A 19687-nucleotide genomic window follows, 5' to 3' on the forward strand; every position below is an offset into this window, starting at 1 on the left:
GGGGGGCCCATGTTGCCGCCACCGCTGCTAAGCTTAGTTCAGCTGCATATGCAGTTCGAAGAATAAGGCATCTCACCGATGTAGACACGGCTAGATTGGTTTATTTTAGCTACTTTCATAGCATTATGTCCTATGGAATTCTTCTATGGGGCAGGGCTGCAGATATTGAAACTATATTTATATTACAGAAAAGAGCCATACGCTCTATATATAATTTACGTGCTAGGGACTCACTAAGAGATCTCTTTAAGAATACTGGTATCCTCACTGTACCATCACAGTATATATTTAATAATATTTTATATGTACACAAAAACGCAGACTTACACACAAGAGTAGGAGATAGACACTGTTATGGCACAAGGAACAGAAATAAAATTGAAATGCCATTTTACCGGTTAGCTAAAGTTAAAAATTCATTTATGGGTCAAGGTATACTTTTTTACAACAAAATTCCTCATAGTATTAAAGAGTTTAGTAGTGCTAAATTTAAGAATTATGTAAAAAACGTCTTAGTTCAGAGAGCCTATTACAGCATTAAGGAATATATGGAAGATAAAAACCCATGGAGGGTTGTCGCGTGAGAACCGCAGGACAGTTCTTTGGCATATTATGATAATATATACGTACGGTTACTTACAAATTTTGTAAAATTAAATTGTAATACTGAAATGATTTAAAAGAGCAACTATGGAGTTTCTTGCCGATTCTTCTCCATAGATACTGCTTTCCGAATCGGTGGTAAATGATAAAAATATGTATTGACGTTTCAAAAGTGCTTCTCGAAGAAGTCTAATTGAATAAATAAATGTTTGAGTTTGAGTTTTGAGTTTAAACAATCAGCTATTTGCGATATACATATATAGATATATATTCAAAAATATGTATGCAGTGTGCAAAATATGCAAGAAGCTCTGATATAAGAAGCAAGGAAGGCTACGCAATATTCTGAGCCATTAACATCACGTATTATATTGGATAATATACCTCTAGAATGTATTACGTGAATGCGTTCGAGACAACTGCCTTATATCATGCTATAAGGAGATCTTGTAGAATCTGGAATATGACCTTAAGTGGCTCCATTGGATGCACTTTGCAAAGGAATATAGGTCATGCAATGCGATAACTTTACTAACGTTCGAGGACAATCCAATCCAAGTCCAACTAAGTACTTGGCGATAGTGGGAGTGGTTTAATAAAAAAGTAAATATATTTATACGCTTCGATTTTCTGTTTCAAGAATAATAAATGGTTGTAACATGTAATGGCGATTATAGAAAATCACTAAGTTTTTCTTCGATCATTAATAACAACGATTATTTATATGAATCAACAAAATGCTTTCAGGAAAGTAAAGACGAAAAGGAAAAATATTCATTTTTCCTTTTCGTGGCCCAAAATTACCAAATTACGACGTTCAATATTATATTACAGCTTATTATGTTACATCTCTTAAAAAATATTCAATAAAAATCAAAATCACGCATCACGCCTGCTGAACCCTGAATCTCTACCTAAAATATTAACTAGCCTTACTACTTCACATACGCAGCGAAGATACTTTTTCAATTCGATTGATATTAAATTACGATCAAAACAAAGAAGTGTAGAATGGCTACCCTACTTGCACATAGACTCGTATACCGACGGCTACACCACACGTGATGTCACTTGCTCAGCCGCGACCAAGCCGCGACATTATGTCAACGAAGCGATTGAATCGTAGATTAAAATGTTGATAGTTATCTTACTTTACGCAGGTAATTTATTTAGTCTTTATTTATTTCTTTTATAAATATATATTTATGCTCTACCCTTCACCTTTCCTCTAATTTAATTTCTCCTCGTACGTCCGGTTGTCTGGAAGAAATCGCTGCATAGCGATAAGACCGCCAATTGTTGTAATGTATCCTTAGATTAAGTCTTTTTGTAATGATTCTAAGAGCAATAAAGTATTAATAAATAAATAAATAAATAAATAAATAAATAGTCAACTATCGAATGGTTAACCTTAAAACGTCGTTCTTATCACGGATTTTGCAAGCTACGAGTTTGTTAATGAATTAAGTATAAACTAGGTACGCGTTCCGCGGTTTCACCTGCGTGGCTTCAAATTCAAATTCAAATTATTTATTTCTTCCTTTTACAATAGGTCCTTAACTTATTTGTGATTGGAACACTCCTAGTAAGCAAATAAATGCTTGTGTCAGGATGTTCCGCTCTTCCTTAACACTATTAGACACAGAAACAGAAATAAAACAATATGAATGAATTCAATGCAAAAACACAAAAGAAAAGAAAGAATTTAATAAAATATCTGTATGAGTGTGTGTGTGCATGTGTGTGTGTGTGTGTGTGTGTGTGTGTGTGTGTGTGTGCATGTGTGTGTGTGTGTGTGTGTGTGTGTGTGTGTGTGTGTGTGTGTGTGTTTGACAGCACGTTTATTTTTTATATTGGAGCAAAGCTTCGGTATCTGAGTAGCTTAAGGGTTTCAACCATTCCGTTAATACTTTTTTACAGTTTTTATTGAGCAATTTACCTACATTTAATTTTTTATTTATTTTATTATACAAGTTTGAAGATTGAGCAGCGAATTGTGTTTTAGCAAAGGATGTTTTAGTATGCGGAATTTTAATAATATCATTTCTTCTTCCAAAATCAAGCGTAGGATTAAATAGCAGGTTTTTGTGAGTTTTTAAGACAGAGTTTAAAATATATAATTTTCTAACAGACAAGAGACCGCAATGTTTATATAAATCTTCTGTAGGAAATCTAGTTGGTTTGTGGAACATGACCTTCAATAAGCATCGCTGGCCCCTCTCAAGAGATATTATTTTAGATTTATTGGCACCGCCCCATATTGAAATACAATAGTTGAGTATAGATTGAGCCAGAGCAAAATATACTTGATTTAATAGTTTTACTGTAGCCACATCACGCAGTAATTTAAAAACCCATATAAGTTTGCGGAGCCTTCCGTTAACAAAATCAATTTGATCATGCCACGAAAGCCTGTCATCGATAACGACTCCCAGATACTTAACGGAACGTAATCGCTCAAGAGTATCGCATCTGCAGCTCATTGAGTTTCCTGTACAATCTTGGTGTATTTTTAAAGTTAGGCTACTTTTTGGTTGAGTTCTCTTATTTAATGAAAAACATACGTAATTGGTCTTTTTAACATTCAATGTTAAGAGATTTATTTTTAACCATTTGGCTACTACCAAAAGTCCTTTTTCAGCTAAATTAAAAACAGTCTCCCAACATGAACCTGTAAAAACTATAGCAGTGTCGTCAGCATATGAGAAGACTTGACCTCCTTCAATATTTAGATTCAATAAACTATCAATATAAATTAAAAACAGTGTTGGACCCAATACGCTTCCTTGTGGAACTCCAAATGTTATGTCTGAATAATTACTTGTTAGATTTTCAATTTTAACACTTTGACTACGGCCTAGTAGGTAGCTCTTAAAAAGTTTAAGTGGAGTCCCTCTGATACCTATATTTTCAAGTTTGGTTATAAGGGTGGGTAAAGAGACGGTATCAAATGCCTTTTTAAGGTCTAAAAAGACAGATAAACACTTTTTACCACGATCAAGTTGTTTTGAGACTAATGTTGTAAGTGAATCAATGGCATTTTCGGTTGAGACCCCTTTCCTGAAACCAAATTGTCTAGGTGATAAAAGTTTGAATTTAGTGAGATAATTTATTAGACGAGTGTTAATTAATTTTTCAATTACTTTTGAGATTGCAGATAAAACAGAAATGGGCCTATAATTGTTGACATCGTCTCTCGCACCTCCCTTATAAATAGGTGTTACTAAAGATCTTTTAAGCATGTCGGGAAATGAGCCAGTTTTAAAACAAAGGTTTGCGAGATGACTAATTATAGGTGAAATTATATTTTTAGAAATTTTTAGAAATTTTGTTGGAATATTGTCCCATCCAGGTGCGCTCTCCGACTTTAATCTCGAGATGATACTCTCTACTTCCGCTGGGTTTGTATCTAACAGTACAAAGGAAGACGAGTGACGATTTTGAACGGGGCTATTGTTGTGTAACATAATCTGGGGCTCATTATTAATTATATTGTTCGCTAGATTTTTTCCTATGGTCGCAAAATAGTCATTTATGTATTCGACTGCTTCATTTGGGGTTGGTTTAATTTTAAGTAGGTGATCGTTAGTAGATTTATTATTATTAATGTAAGTTATATTTTTTATTGTGTTCCAAAGTGCTTTAGGATTATTTTTGTTAAGAGACAGCTGTTTTATTTCATATTTACGTTTCAGTTTTTTAATTAACTTGTTACAGAAGTTGCGATATCTTATATACGAAATTTTTAAAATTTCATCAAAAGGAGCCGATTTTGATTTAGCTTGCAATTTATTTCTGTTCCTAATACATCGAAGAATTCCAGGTGTTATCCAGGGTTTAATGCAGCGCTTTGATCTTGGTACATGTTTAATTATTTTACTCTCAGTCAGAGAATGCCTTATCTGCGTAGTTAGTTTTTCTATAACAATGTCCGGATTTTCGTTTAACAAAAGTACAGATATATTTTTTTCTAATAATTTTGTATATGCCGTTTCGTAATCAGTAAATTCGAAAGTTGCTCGTCTAGTCTTATTATTATAATTATTTGATTTTAGGGAATGTAGTGCTAGAAATGTACAACAGTGGTCTGTTATAGTAGTTGTAAAAATAGCAATGTTAGCAGTGTACTTCTTTTTATTAAACTTAACCATAAAGTGATCCAAGCAACTATTTTCTCTTGTCGGGAGATTATGACCAGGTACTATTCCGTGCATTGCCAGCATATTCAAATATTTTTCTCTATTATTAGTATCATAAGAGATTTCATTTTGCTTGGATATCAAATTTATATTTATGTCTCCAGTTATAATTATATTCTCAGATGTAATCGTGTTTAAGTAAGAGTCTAATGAGTTTATGAAATCAGATGCATTTGTTTTGGAGGGTGAACGATATATACCTAATATAGTAGTATTTAAAATGTTGATTTGAATACATGATGCATGAATTAATTTAATTTCCTGGATGATAGGCTTAAGATTATCTTTAACATAGACCACGACTCCGTCATTTTGATTAAGGTGATTAGTGGATTCGAAACAGGTATACTGATTTAGTTGTGGAATGTTCTTGTGAATATTTAAGCGGCATTCAGTCAATACCAAAATATCGGCATTAAAATTGAGATTAGATAGGTTAAATTGTAAATCGTCGAAATTAGAATAAATACTTCGTATATTTTGTGAAATTATTGTCATGTCCTTATTATTAATTTGAAAATGATTTTTTAATTCATGCATATCGCATTTGACCGAAAGTGTTATGTTAGTTTTGTCAATGTCATTTATTGTTTGTAAATAATTATTCATAACCAGTTGAAGTATACAGTTTTTGTTTTAGATAATTCGTGTTAGCTTTTATATAGCAACTAAGCACCTTAGGTTTAAGAGATATGTGTTTTACAGCAGATATATTGTAAATAATTCGACGGTAAATAATAAATTTAAAGTATCTTATTTGGAATGGGATTATGACTCGAGAGGTCGTGCTGTTTGGTTGTGATTCAAATTTTATAATACTTTGTGGGTAATTGTGAGAGGTGTGTGAGTGTGTGATTGAGTACAAACATTTTTTCACTGATTTTATAAAAAAAGAATAACTTAATACTATGCTTACAATTTTAAGTAGTGGATACATATTATATACGTAGATCAGAAGAACCGTGGAGTTAAATTTAGAACTATAAAATAATGGAACGATTCCTCGGCAGTGGTTGCTTATTGATAGTCATTTATCCTTCACTAGATCTTGTATTTGTGCCTCAGACTTTATCAAAATGATTGAAGATGTGTCATTTTTACGAATGTACACTTTTCCATATGCAGTCCAGCAATATTTGTACAGTTTTTGTTTAACTAAGTCTCGAGCTAGGAAATATAGACGAGCTCCCTTTGCAGTTAGTTGGTTTGAAATGTATATGGGTGTATCTTCAAAAGTACGAAATCCTAAGTGCCTTGCACATAACTTGTTTTTAGTTTTAAAATTGTAATCCTTGCACATCTTAAGAATGTCGTTCTTTAAGATCGTTGAAGAAGTTTCAACCACAATAGGCATATTCTTTGCATCCTGCTTCTTGCCGCGTACTCTGTATATATCTTTTATATCAGATTTATTTAAATCACACCCAATCGTTTTGGAGAGGCACATAACCATGTCTACTAAATCAAGTTTCGTTTCATTTGGTTTTGTCGGAACATTTTTTAATTCGAAATTGGGCTTTCTATTTTCTTGTTGTAGATTTTCAATTTTGTCTTCCAAACTAATTATGTATTTATGATCTTCCTTTATTTTATCTTCCAACTTCTCGATCTTCTTTTTCATCTCCTCGTTTTGGGCGGTCAAAAAAGCAAGGGCATTTTCAATGTTAGTGTTTGTCTGTTTTATTTCTGTTAGCGCTGTGGTGTTATTTTCAAATCCCTGCTTTTGCGCTTTGAATACAGATTCTATCATAAGCTTCATCTCTTCTCTTAAATCTGATAAGTCGATTTCTTCCGTTACCCGTTTTCTCTTATTGCGCTTAACGACAAAGTTTGGTGGTGTATTATTGGTGGGAATTTCTGAGTCTGAAAATGACTTATCTCCTGAGACATCCATGACTATTAAAACAGATATGCAAACAAATATATGGATGTATCAATATATCTTATCCCAAAACGCTTATAATTCGTATTAGTGAAAATAGCACTATTTTGTAGCGGAATGTAAACTGGATCTTACACTATTAACAGGCTCCTGTGCTATAATCCAACGAGGCAATAATCATTTATCCAATCAGGCATACATTAGGATGCGCAAGCGCACCATTCGTGCAGTTAGGATAGGCGTGGTTTAGCACTGTCGTAGCACGTTAATTATGATTCGCTAATTGCAATTAAACAGGGGGCGTGTCCTTTAAGTAATTGGCTAATTAGTAGGCAATAACAATTGAGCCCGCTGAAGAATACTTTAGGAGAGGGCAATGACGTGTTCTCTTGTCTTTTGTTATAGTACTAGGAGCACAGAGTTAGTGGCTGGTTCGGATGTTGATTGGTTAATCGTCAAGCTTGAGAAGGATAGACATATTATGCAGGTGACTCACGTGAAGCTTGGTGGGGTAGCTCGGCAAGCTTATGTTTGATTTTACGCGAATCTCCTTGAATTTATGCGTTCCTATTATTTTCACTGATTTTATACTGATTTAAATTGAATTTTATTTAAAACAAATTAAGAATACGTGGACACGTCCGTTTGCTTTTGCATCCAAGGGGGCTTCGCTCCTGTTGGACTTAGCCTGATGTTATATAGCCTTTCTCGATGAATGGTCTATCTAATACCGCAATAATTTTTCAAATCGGGCCAGTAGTTCCTGAGATTAGCGCGTTCAAACAAACAAACAAAGTCTTCAGCTTTATAATATTAGTACCTACAGGTTTAGATTATAACTTATAAGATTCTTTACTACTGAAAATAACAAATTGTGGTGTTCCGTTCCCATATCCTGTGTAATAATAATTAGTATAATTAGTCCCCCAAAATATAAATGTCTTATGAATTTGATTAAAGTTTAAAAAAGCTCTATCGGAGAACTTACAATATCGAGGAGTCTATAAAGTATTATTATTTAATTGTTCTAAATTAATAGGTACCATATAAAGATGCTCCATATTATACGGATAACATATTTTTATTCGTATATTAATGGCCGTTTTGCCTCATTAAGTTTAATGATACTGTGATAAATTGCTTACATAAGCGAAATTATTGCGTATCCCATAAAAATGTTTGATGTTTCAGAAATTTCACGAAATAGCAAAGTATCACGCGATTTTACGATTACCGAGACCTTTAACGACATTATGAGATTGTGATTTAGTTATTTCATCATAATCGTATATTTTCTTTTTCACCGAAAAATCGTGTAGTACCTACACAGTATTGATACTATAAGTATAAAACTCTTACTAGTACAAGTACTAATCTTAATATTTTTAAGGCAAATTTACCAAGGTTCTTTGGCAACTGATCACAAACTATGCATGAATAAGCATATCTATAAAAATTACAAGTTATTGAAAAAAAAAGAAAAACTAACTGTGAATGAGTAATAGATAACGTTGTTATTGTTTTGCATGAAATAAAAAAAAATTACATGACGCACGGTAGCTATAAGAACTCGAATAAGACCTTTACATTTGTTATTTTTTTCACATGAATATAAAGATATATATGAAAAAGATAAGCTTTGAACAATGAACATATTCAAAAGCATGCTCTGTACTATTCGCTGATATGATATTGAGTTGTACCGTGGTTGATGTATTGACAGCTTCCAACCGTTGCGTTGCCGTTGGCGTAACAATGACCGTTTAACAAAAGCTTTTCAAGTGAAATTAAATAATAGCTACATCAAATAATTTATTTATTAATATTTCGAAATGATGCTTTAATATGTAGGTAGATATCAGGATAGATAATTTTAAAACTACTTAAACCTTTTAGGTAAACTTTCGTGTCTGTTTGTCGCAGAAAATTTGCTACAGAACACTTTTTGCTTTTCTGTGACCAAATTACATAAAACAGAATGTGTAACGTATATACCTCTAAGGTATCGGGAGAGAAAAATATTGTTATGAATAAATGGTTTTTGCAAATTAGGCACCACCATAGGGCACCACCTTTCGTATGGCATTATCAAAGGCCCTAGGAAAACCTTTAAGAAGTCTTGGTCTATAAACACAATAGTGTCAGTTATGGTATGCTAATTTATTGCACATTTCCACTGCTATTGTCCATTATTCCATAGTCCATATTTTTAGAGACAATATTTGTAAAGCGTTCAGAGTTCAACTGAGGTTTTAAAAACATTTACTTAATACACTCTTTCAACGGCCAGTGAACTTTTATTTGAACGCTTTGTTTTTTTCTTGGGTATTGTAAACATAAATTTTGTAGAGTTTTTGATATTCAGTTAGTCAGTTGTATTAATAAAGATAAAACCGTACTTAAATTAAAATAAATTTTCATTATCTAATGGAAAACTTAAAAAGATTTAAAGCGTTTTTATTTATTGAGTACCTAATACAACAAAGTAGAGCAATACAAAAATATATTTATGTAATCCTATACCTGATGTCGATATTCAAAATTTGAATTTCAAATATGTACCTATTAAGATACATTTTTAATGAAGAAACTTATTCAATTACCGATCAGCTATCAAATAAAAGTAGATGATTAAAGAAACCTGTCTTTACCTATAGTTCCTTTATCAATCATTGTCCTAGATTCATCAATTTTGACCACATTAATCATGCCGTTATTGCCGTTATTTACCTAATTTGTTATTAAACGCGTTGCCGTGGTAACGTCGCAATAACTCTTGCTTATATTCAAATTACAAGTACCTACCAACTATTCATACCACCTAGCACATAACTACTAGGTATGAACCAGGTTTAAGTATATAAGCTTTATTGCATTGAATAATCAATAAATGTCATCATTATTGCCGTAGGACCGACGTGAAATCATAATTATTTTACAATTCATCGCATCATTCTAGTAGTAATATCAATGTAGTAGTTACAATTAAATATCTACAGAAATAAAAAATGATATATAACATAACAGTAGGTACACATTTAAAAATGTGGTGCCTTCATAGTAAGTAGATAATGTAGGTCATGTGGTGCCATAAAAACAAACATCATTAAAAATGTACAGTAGATAAATAGATGATGTTCTTTGTTTATATTAATTATTAATAATGTACGTAATTTCATTTATGCAACTACATATCAACTTGACTCACCTTGTAGTTTCTATATTATACACTCGCAACAAACTAATATGATCGTCGGGGTTGTTAAAATATTTAGGGCCTGAGAACGTTCGTTACAGCTTTGCAGTCCTGAATTTTTTATCCCTTTTCGAAAGAGCAAAAACTACGAGCCATCTGCATGTAGGTTATGCTTCTTAGTTTGTTAGTTTATTTTCAAATCCTGCACATACGCGTATATATTTTACTTAATTATGGACAGTGGATACCTACCGTGTGGCCAGCAGCTAGTAGTACATACCGACGCACGGTATAATTAATCAATAATAAAAATAAAGTGGCACGATGGTTTCATAGCCCGAGTCATTATTTTCTTTAATGAAGAAGACTAAATGGTAGTTATTCAATAGTCGTGATTCTCCGAACAGCCATTTCAATTTTAAATAACAATTAAAACCCAGATTAGACTTTCTTCGCCATTCTCGTTAAATGGTATTTTATTTTCCGTTCGGTAAAATGGATAGAAATTTAAATATTTTGCATTGTATTTCACGTTCGTGCTAGTTTCTCTAATGGATTAAAATGTTCTATAATACCTCCCTATCTCTATAGATACACTTTAGTAGCCTTCTTTAACTTATGATCTACTTACTAGGTAATTAACTTACTGATGCATTAGCAAAAGTGTTAGAGTGTTTTAAAATAGTAGGCACCTGGAAACATACATACACACAGACATACTTTCACAACAGACTTTCTTATATTATCTACCTATATAAAATAAGTTTATGAATCATCGTGGGAAAACTTCAAATAATATACGTGAGGTATTGTAATTAATTTTGTATAGGAGGGTACACAAGTATGTACCTATTATAATTTGACAGATGGGAATACCTAGTAGATAAGTAATAATTTTATAGTTATAAAAATTGAGTTTGAAAGAAAGTTACACGATTTGCCAGTGGTCACTGATAGTCTAGTGTCTACCTAAAACATAGGACGTAGGTAAGTAAGGTAGGTAATTTTTTATCCATTAATTATACTTTTTAACTGAAAGCTTAACAACATATCGATTAAACCCTTTATAATACACGTTCTAGGTATCATAGGTAGCTAGTGATTTCGACAAAATTACAAGTAATGAAAATACGTGTTATAAACGTCTTGTCACAGTGTTATTTCGGCGGCTATCGAGTTAACACGGTTTAAGGTTTTATTACGTGTTTGATTTTGTATCGGATATCAAAAGTGATTTATTATTCTGTATTTTACTAATCACTTTGCCGACAAAAGTGTGACAACAGGTCAACACGCAAGTCCTCTAACAAGACCAAGTTGAAGGTTAAAGGTAGGGGTGTATACAGTATAGTCAATAGTGTAGTATATGTACTTAATATATTAAGTATATATTAGTATATGTACTTTATTAAGTATTTATTATAAGAATCATCTTATAATATAATTATTATCTACTCTATAAATCTACACTATAATTACATAATATATAAGCTGAAGAGATATTACATATATATGTTTGAACGCGCTTATCTGGTGAACGGCTGGACCGATTTCAAAAAAATCCACATTGGTTATTTACGTGATCCCTGAGTGTTATATTTATGTAGGTACTACAGAAAAGCACGAACGTATCGCTAGTATTCACAGATCACAGAAACTATGCTAAGTAGTATTATATTCACAAAATTTCCAATGGATATAGGCACCTAGTGTTTGACTAGCCATAGGTAAAACAAAAATTATTGATAGGGATTAGTTTTATTTTTTGCATACTTATGCGCGCCGCTTTAATAAAAATACAAATGAGAATCTCAACTATCGAAATGTTACACGCATTGAGCTATGATTACTATGGTTACACGTACCTTTTTATTTTTGCGTCACGCGCTGCGCTATATATCTACTGCAGATTTTAACCGATCGTTGTAGTAAAAAAAAATGATTGAATTAATTTTTATGATTCGGAAATGAACAAAATTAAACAATTTTAGTCAGTAAAATCGAGTAACTACTGTCGGGGAAATGCGTTGGAAAACAATTTTTTTTTCTTATTAAATTTGAATATGGCTTGGGTGTTACCTGTTACAAAAAATATATACCTACCTTTCAGGCAAGCGCTTAGGCTTAGGGCAAGCGGGATCTTTATAATATATATTTACTTTCAGGAAAGATGTGCTCATATAATCTGAAATAAATATGCAAATAATTCTAATTTATTTCAACTTTTTTTTCATTATGGAAAGATTGAATAATCAAGCGATCATCTGTTGTATAAAGTCGTTCCAAAATCTTTGAAATAACGCAAAGATTCACTGAAATGAATAGATACACGGAACGGAACTAGTATAATAGTAAAATATTTGTGTACCGAACTAAAAAGTATCAATTAGCTTCTAAGTATAAGTCAAAACACTATTATAAAAATCATGCAACCTGCCCATCAAAAATGATTCGTACAGTAATTATACCATTAGGTGCCTGGTATAACGATAATGACTATGTTTAAAACTGTTGCCCTGGATAGTTTTACGGTTTGAACTAACCTAGTATTTAAAATGCACATGCACAATGCGGTTGTCGACGTCATTTACTTTGCAGTTATATTTTTGAAGCTATTGCGCCTGCACGAATAATAAAGGAATGCAAGGATACAGTACTATACTTAAATTAAGGCATTGCGTTCATGATGCTAGTAGAAACAGTAACTTATATTTTATATCCATCTCCCCAAAGTGTCAAATTTCTCAGTACGGTGTGTGTCGTAAATTCAATAATATGGTGAGTTATTTTTGTTTGAGTTTTTTTTAAATTATTATTATTTATCGATGATCATAACTTAATTTTAAAATCTTAGTCTTTTGAACTTTTCATTTATTCGGTGTTTAACATTTCCTTTCTGTATGAGCTAAATATTTTATCTTTATTGCTTAGAAGGTGTTAGGTGAGATAGGTAACACATAATATGTTGAATGAAACATGATATGACACATAGATTAAAAATGAAGAATTAAAATATAATTTTCTAAATATTATCTTGCCGAACTAGTTTTATTTCCGATCATAACAAAGTATATTATTGTATGAAGTATTTTATCAGATGTTAAATGTGTAATGTTTTTATCTGTGGGGTTATTGTTTTTTTTTTTTTAATATTTTAAATTATTATGCAGTTGCCTGCAGTTGCCGTGTACCTTGTTTCGATTTGGTAATATTTTAGATTCTAAAATTTAGAAAACCTAATAGACCCGTATCATTCGCCTATTTCGCGTCACTGTCAAATAAATATTTAATTGCCAGTGCCTAGTTGTCACTGTCAAGTCATCAAATCAATATTTATCATTTATTTTGAAACGTAAACAAATTCATGAATTTATTGTTTTCATGAATTGAAATAAGATAACAATGCAATAATTGTATATTTTTGTGAACTCTTTTTACTTTTTATTCACATTTATTATCAACTGTAAATATTCTATTTATAAAATGTATTCAAAAATCTTCCAAAAAATTAAAGTAGGTTGGATTTAAATTTTACGGTCTTTGAATTTTTAGAATTGATCGGAATAATTAAGTTTATCTTTATTGTTTTAGACTGTACTAGAATCAGGGAGTGTGGGGAACGCGTCGTCATCTGATGAAGAGTTGGAGCAGTGGGAGCAAATATTCATGATGAGAGATGAAAATGGAAATAGCTACCATGACAAGTATGTTAATAATATAAATCATGTTTTACTTTTTATGGAAACCAAGAACGAGGACATAATTACCTACTTTTTTAAATTTGCAAATCCACTGACATGTTAATAACTTGTTATTATTATTACAATACTTTGACTGTTAAAACTGTTTTACATGTTAAAATTTGAATTTCCTTTTTTTTTCTTTATTGAGAATGAGATGCCCTTTATTTTAGTATTTGTGTACTTGTCTACTCACTTGATATTAAAATATAATGCACTTTCTTCCTTTCAATTTGTTCTTAGGAGAAAGAAACGCAGTATATGGTGTAGGCCATCCTGCATACCTGTATCAATAGTGATACTGTTGATAGTGCTTGTGGTGTTGGTGCCACTGTTAGATCAACCAAATATAGCACATGTATTGCCAACTGCGGCAAGAGATTTGCATTGCTCAGATGAGTGTAGGTAAGGATTTTGTGTGTTTCTTTGTATTATATACTGATAATTTACATGTGGATTCTACACAGTACATCCATTAAAGAGTTTATTCTGAAATAAAGTACATAAAAAAAATCTGATAAAATTTCTGAAAATAGATTTATGTACATATTATGTTTTTTTTTCCAAATATACAAAATGAATTGTTATTTATGACTTATCAATGAGTTATCTTCTTTCAATATTTTACTAAGAATATTTATTGCAGGTTATCGTTAGTAGAAAGTATACCTGAGGGCCACATGTATCCGCCTAATTCGACACATGCAAAAACGAAAAACGTGTGGCTCGACTTGATAGATGAAGCTCAAAACTCTATAGAGATAGCGTCCTTATATTGGACACTTAGGTTTAACGAAGAATATCCATATAATTCCTCTATTGAGGTAATCATTTTGTTTTTTGTTATTATGCTAATAGAAACAGTGTTTGAACTGATAATTATTAGCAAAAAAAAAAAGAAATTTCAACAAAGTAATGCAATGTCACATGTATTAATTTCTATCTTGATTAGTTCATTTTTTAAATGTGTGTTTTTGGTTAGGAGGATAACATGCTGTGCACTTTTTATTATTGACTGTACTTTTGTTGTTTAAGTAGTAATACATCCACAAAAAAGAAACATTATTTGTTTTAGGGTGAACAAGTATTCCAAGCCTTGCTTGCAGCTGGATTGAAAAGGAATATAAAACTAAAAATTGCTCAAAACTGGCCCTCTAAGACTCATCCTAATATAGACACTGAATATTTAGTTAAGAAAAAAGCAGCACAAGTAAGTTTCTATACATTATGTATTCTCTCTAGTCTTTATATGAATGTTTATAGAAGAAGTACTTAGGAAGATTTTTATGAGAAATAAAAACAGATTTTTTGTATTTTTTTATACTTTTATTCACATAACAATAATTAATTACTGCTATTATGATAGTTCTTATTTATTTAAAGCAAAAGTTTACTTAAAACTAATTTTTCTGTGAATTTACGTGTTTCATATTGATTATTTTATGTTCTATCAATATCATAGAACTACTTATACCATACATTGATCATGTTCAAACTCTTAAAAAACTAGCTATTATAGTTATCGTATTGGAACTTCATTTGAAGCATACTTTTATATACTGGCTTCAGGTATTTCAAAAGGGTATAATAAGCCAGTCACTTATCAGTAATGTCGGCCTTAATGATTGTTACAATAAATGACCCATACAATGAACAACCTGTACCGCGAAAAAGCGAAATAGTTTTATTTTAATAGAACAAGATTAATTCTACACGCGATTTTTTATTATGTAATATGCGAAGGTTTATAAGAATGTATGGATGTGTCATGTCAAATAATACGTTATGCTTAAAACTACATAGTAGATTTAAGATTTAGTTTTATATGCTGCTCGCCCAGGTAGACTCTAAAACGGCTGTGAAAACCCTTTTTTTGAATGTACAAAGCTTTTTATCGAAAAAAAGTCTCACCTCTGAAGTTCTTTTATTTATTTTATACCAACTAAACTTTCGAAAGTTGTTATTACGAAGAGAGCTTTTTGCATTCTTACAATATTTGATATAGTCTTAAATTATTAAACATTCACAAAATACTGAAAAATTTACATACTACAGGTATATAACGTATAACGTAATGTTATCTATTTATTAAAATACAGGTACGCAGTTTAAATTTCTCCAAGTTACTGGGCGGTGGCGTACTACATACGAAGTTTTGGATAATAGACAGATCGCATTTCTACATCGGCAGTGCTAACATGGACTGGCGATCGTTAACACAAGTATGTATAAAAACAATATTTTTCCAAACAAATATTAGTTATATTACTACGTTTTTAATAAAAAACATCCTTTAATAATAATATATATTTTTTTCTTCTATTTAGGAACTATAAATTAGGTTAAAAAGACATTTATTTGCAAACATAAGTCCCAATTGATTCAACTGTGATTGAAAATAAAATTTATTTGTATTTAACCCAGTAGGTATAAACATCTTGTTTTCTTGCGTGTATAGCACTTTAATTAAATATTTGTGCTATCCACTGAAAAATTTGATCCTGGATAAACTAGGTTGAAATCGAAACAAATAATACCCATTCATCTAGGTTTGAAATCTACATTTGTTTGCAAAATCGTTTTCCGATACGTCTTAGTTCGCAGTATCCGGATATGTCGACTTCAAAATATCATAAATATTCCAGGTATTTCGTAAACAACACACCAATTTCTATATATATGTATTAGCCCTTTCTTGTACCTGTATCTTTTTCTTGTGAAATTGGCAAAAAATTATATGATAGTATTACGTATTATATGTTTTGTAGGTAAAAGAATTGGGCATCGTAGCGTACAACTGCTCCTGTCTCGGGACCGACCTTGGCAAAATATTCGACGTAAGTAGATAATTTGTATAATTTTTTGTATTTTCAGTTTTTTTAATACTTAATGTTTTTTTTTTGTCAACATTGCATTAAATTAGATATAGTTGATTAGACGATTGATCATACAAATCGAAACTATTCTGACAGATATTTGTTAGAAATCAGAAAGAAAACTACAATATATGATTTATTTATATGTTTACTTAATAAAAAAATACTCATTACAATTCAGAAAAACCACATAAGTACTAACAGTCAGTTCATCATAAAATATATTGTGACGAACTCTACAATCTACACAGTGAAACGAGACGTAGGTACGTTAATTGTTCACTCGGGAGCTATCGGCTAGGCCTGCGTAAAAACAAAATTAAATACCAAAACTTTATATCAAGGATTCCGATGATAAATGACAGCAATAAAAATTAACAACTTATCGCCAAATCCTTGACCCATATAAACTTTCGCGTGAAAACATTCGTTAGCGCAAAATACAACATCGTTAAGTCGACTAGCATGTACACAAAAACGGACTAATTGCGCATTGTATGAAATGCTAATGAAAGAACAACGCTATACGTCGCTATATTCGCTCACAAAGAAGCCTTTGAAAGCGCTCTTAATAAACTGCCACCTGTCTCGTTTTCTTTAAAACATGTCTTAAGAACAACGATATTTTATGTTTTTTTTCTAATATTTGGAAACTCCAGTTTTGCTGTATTTTGTACTAACATCACGGAATCGTTGGCTCTGCAATTACGGTTATCAGTACGGGGATCTCTTAACGGTTAACCAGTAGCCGGTAGGCATACCAACAGTTTCAAACACGAAGCAGAATAGAGTTTGAATCATTATCATTTTTGGACGTGTACATGCTACGATGCAGATTAGATTTCGCTCTACTTTATTTTCGTCATTCGTAGCTCTACTTAATTAATATTAAATAAAAAAAATGTGTGCGTGTACCTACTAGTGTACACACGTAAGAAGTGAAACTTCTTTATGACCTTATTTTTCAAAAAATAATTTACTATATGCAACTTTACAGAAATACGACGAATCACGCGTGGTAGGGATAAGAAAAAGATGGCGCGTAACGGAAAAATGTCAAGCGTAACGAAAAAATGTTATACTAAATTTTTTTCCAACCCCGATAAAGAAGTTTCACTTCAATAATAATGAAATGAAAATCAATATATCAATATTAATGAAAATATTCAACAACTTGCCGAACACGTTTTTTAGATAGATAGTTACTTATAAATAAATAATAAATAAAAAACATTTTATTGTACAATGCACAGATATAAAAATACAACGATAAACAAAATGAATCTTCACCGTACAAATTGGCGGCCTTATCGCTTTAAAGCGATTTCTTCCAGGCAACCTTGGGATATAGGAAAATGAAAAGATATTAATTATCAAAATAATATTCCATGATATGCAGTTAGAATCTATTATTATTCCCGTCTCACGAAACGTAGCCATTTAACATTTAGCAAGTTTGTGTAAGTCGACAGCGAAGTGGCACGAGGTTGCACGGTGCCGTCGCGTTTAATTTTATAATGGATTCACTAACTTTTATTGTTCGTATTCAGCATGAAATATGCAAATTCGACGATAAAACACAAATATTTTCATTGCGGTAATGGGTTTTATGGTAACTAGATAGGTGTACGTTCGCAATTTTTGTCTCTATTTTACGTATTTTAATACTAGTTATAGAAATGATAAGGAAATTTATTCCTATTTATATATTTTTGTTTGTTCTACAAAATAGGCATAGTGTGCAAATAACTTTCAGATTTATTGATAATTAAGTATTTTATGTTTACAGAAATAACGTAAAGTACTTACGTATAATGCAATGAGCTTCACTTTATTTATAGCACACTGATTTATAGTACAAATTTAAATATATCTGATATCACCTATAAATTATAGCGGGTCTGATCGATCGTGACTATTAATTCAATGCACTGTGTTATTTTAGCTTGAATATGTTTACAAACTATCAACTTTAGCTTAGATATTATTTATGACTCACTAAGATTTATACTTAGGGCTAAAAATATGACCAACTTTCTCACAAGAAACGAATGAATTACTTACCAGACACGGTCCAAGTCTAAAATTTGTAGCTTAAAAAAAGGTCTGGTTGTTATTTATATGTTTTAACCGCGAATGTGGCGAAACTTCCATTTAAAAATTACGAAAAATTCTTCGTTTAAAACTTCTTCTAAATATTATAAATATTATTATCAATTGAATTTATTCATCTCTCGTGAATTCGTGATTGTGAATGGTTTTTAGATACATGGAAAGAAAAAAATAACTAGCTTCCGCACGATGTGTCGTAGAAGCTACGAAAGCGTTTTCGTAGATAGGTACATTGTGTATTTATGTGACTTTCCTCTTTTGATTTTGTTTACATCCTTTACGTTACGTTACGGATATTTTTTATCACATTACAGAAATATATAATTAGTTTAGAATACTTCATTTCTCAATTATGAGAATTGACGCGATACGTAGCTTCTGGATTACTTTTAGTTTAAAAATGTAATCATTAAGTTTTCATATCCGAGAAAACAAAAGACTATTAGTAACAGCAAATGAATTTTTCAATATCACGAACGAAGATCTATTAAATCATTACCTATATTCTGAATTATATCACGTATTGAAAACTTATATTGTACTTTAGTTATATTTATTATTCAATAAATAAAAGCTGTATAATTTAAGACTGTTTCAAATTATTTATCTCACACGTTTTTATCACAGGTATACTGGAGTCTGGGCACAGCAGATGCCGTCGTGCCGGACTCTTGGCCGAAGGAGTTGAACACAGAGATCAATATGGAACATCCGATTAACATATCTGATGGTCTCGGTCGATACGGGGCTTTTATAACGGTAAGAAAATTAAAGTTTTTTTTTCAGCTCAATAGAGAGCCTGTTAACGGGCTAGTAATTATGTTTTTCAGCACATTGTAGGTAAATAAGGAAAGGAAATATAAGCGAAATAATAAGCATAAATTGTTAAACGCTCGAAATAATAAGCATAAATTGTTAAATGCTTTTACATAGTTGCTTTTACATTATATACAGAAACCTTCCTCTTGAATCACTCTATCTATTACAAAAAACCGGATCAAAATCGGTTGCGTAGTTTTAAGGATTTAAGCATACATAGGGACATACAGACAGAAAAGGCGACTTTGTTTAATACTATG

General features: G+C 31.4%; 1 protein-coding gene across 2 annotated transcripts in view; it reads left to right on the forward strand.

Annotated features, from left to right (window-relative positions):
- Window positions 1-19687, forward strand: part of LOC123696690 (5'-3' exonuclease PLD3-like) — a 41459-nt gene that overhangs the window by 13110 nt on the left and 8662 nt on the right. Inside the window, exons 1-8 of one of the 2 annotated variants that reach the window (XM_045643040.1) lie at window positions 13199-13393; window positions 13472-13584; window positions 13864-14025; window positions 14267-14444; window positions 14696-14830; window positions 15720-15842; window positions 16389-16457; window positions 19236-19367. In XM_045643040.1, coding sequence (XP_045498996.1) covers window positions 13364-13393; window positions 13472-13584; window positions 13864-14025; window positions 14267-14444; window positions 14696-14830; window positions 15720-15842; window positions 16389-16457; window positions 19236-19367 — 942 coding nt within the window. In that variant the 5' untranslated portion in view covers window positions 13199-13363. Of the gene's footprint in view, window positions 1-13198; window positions 13394-13471; window positions 13585-13863; window positions 14026-14266; window positions 14445-14695; window positions 14831-15719; window positions 15843-16388; window positions 16458-19235; window positions 19368-19687 lie in introns of those variants that run through there. The other variant, XM_045643039.1, reaches the window with a different exon arrangement.

The sequence above is a fragment of the Colias croceus genome, chromosome 13 (assembly GCF_905220415.1).
Source record: "Colias croceus chromosome 13, ilColCroc2.1".
NCBI lineage: Eukaryota > Metazoa > Arthropoda > Insecta > Lepidoptera > Pieridae > Colias > Colias croceus.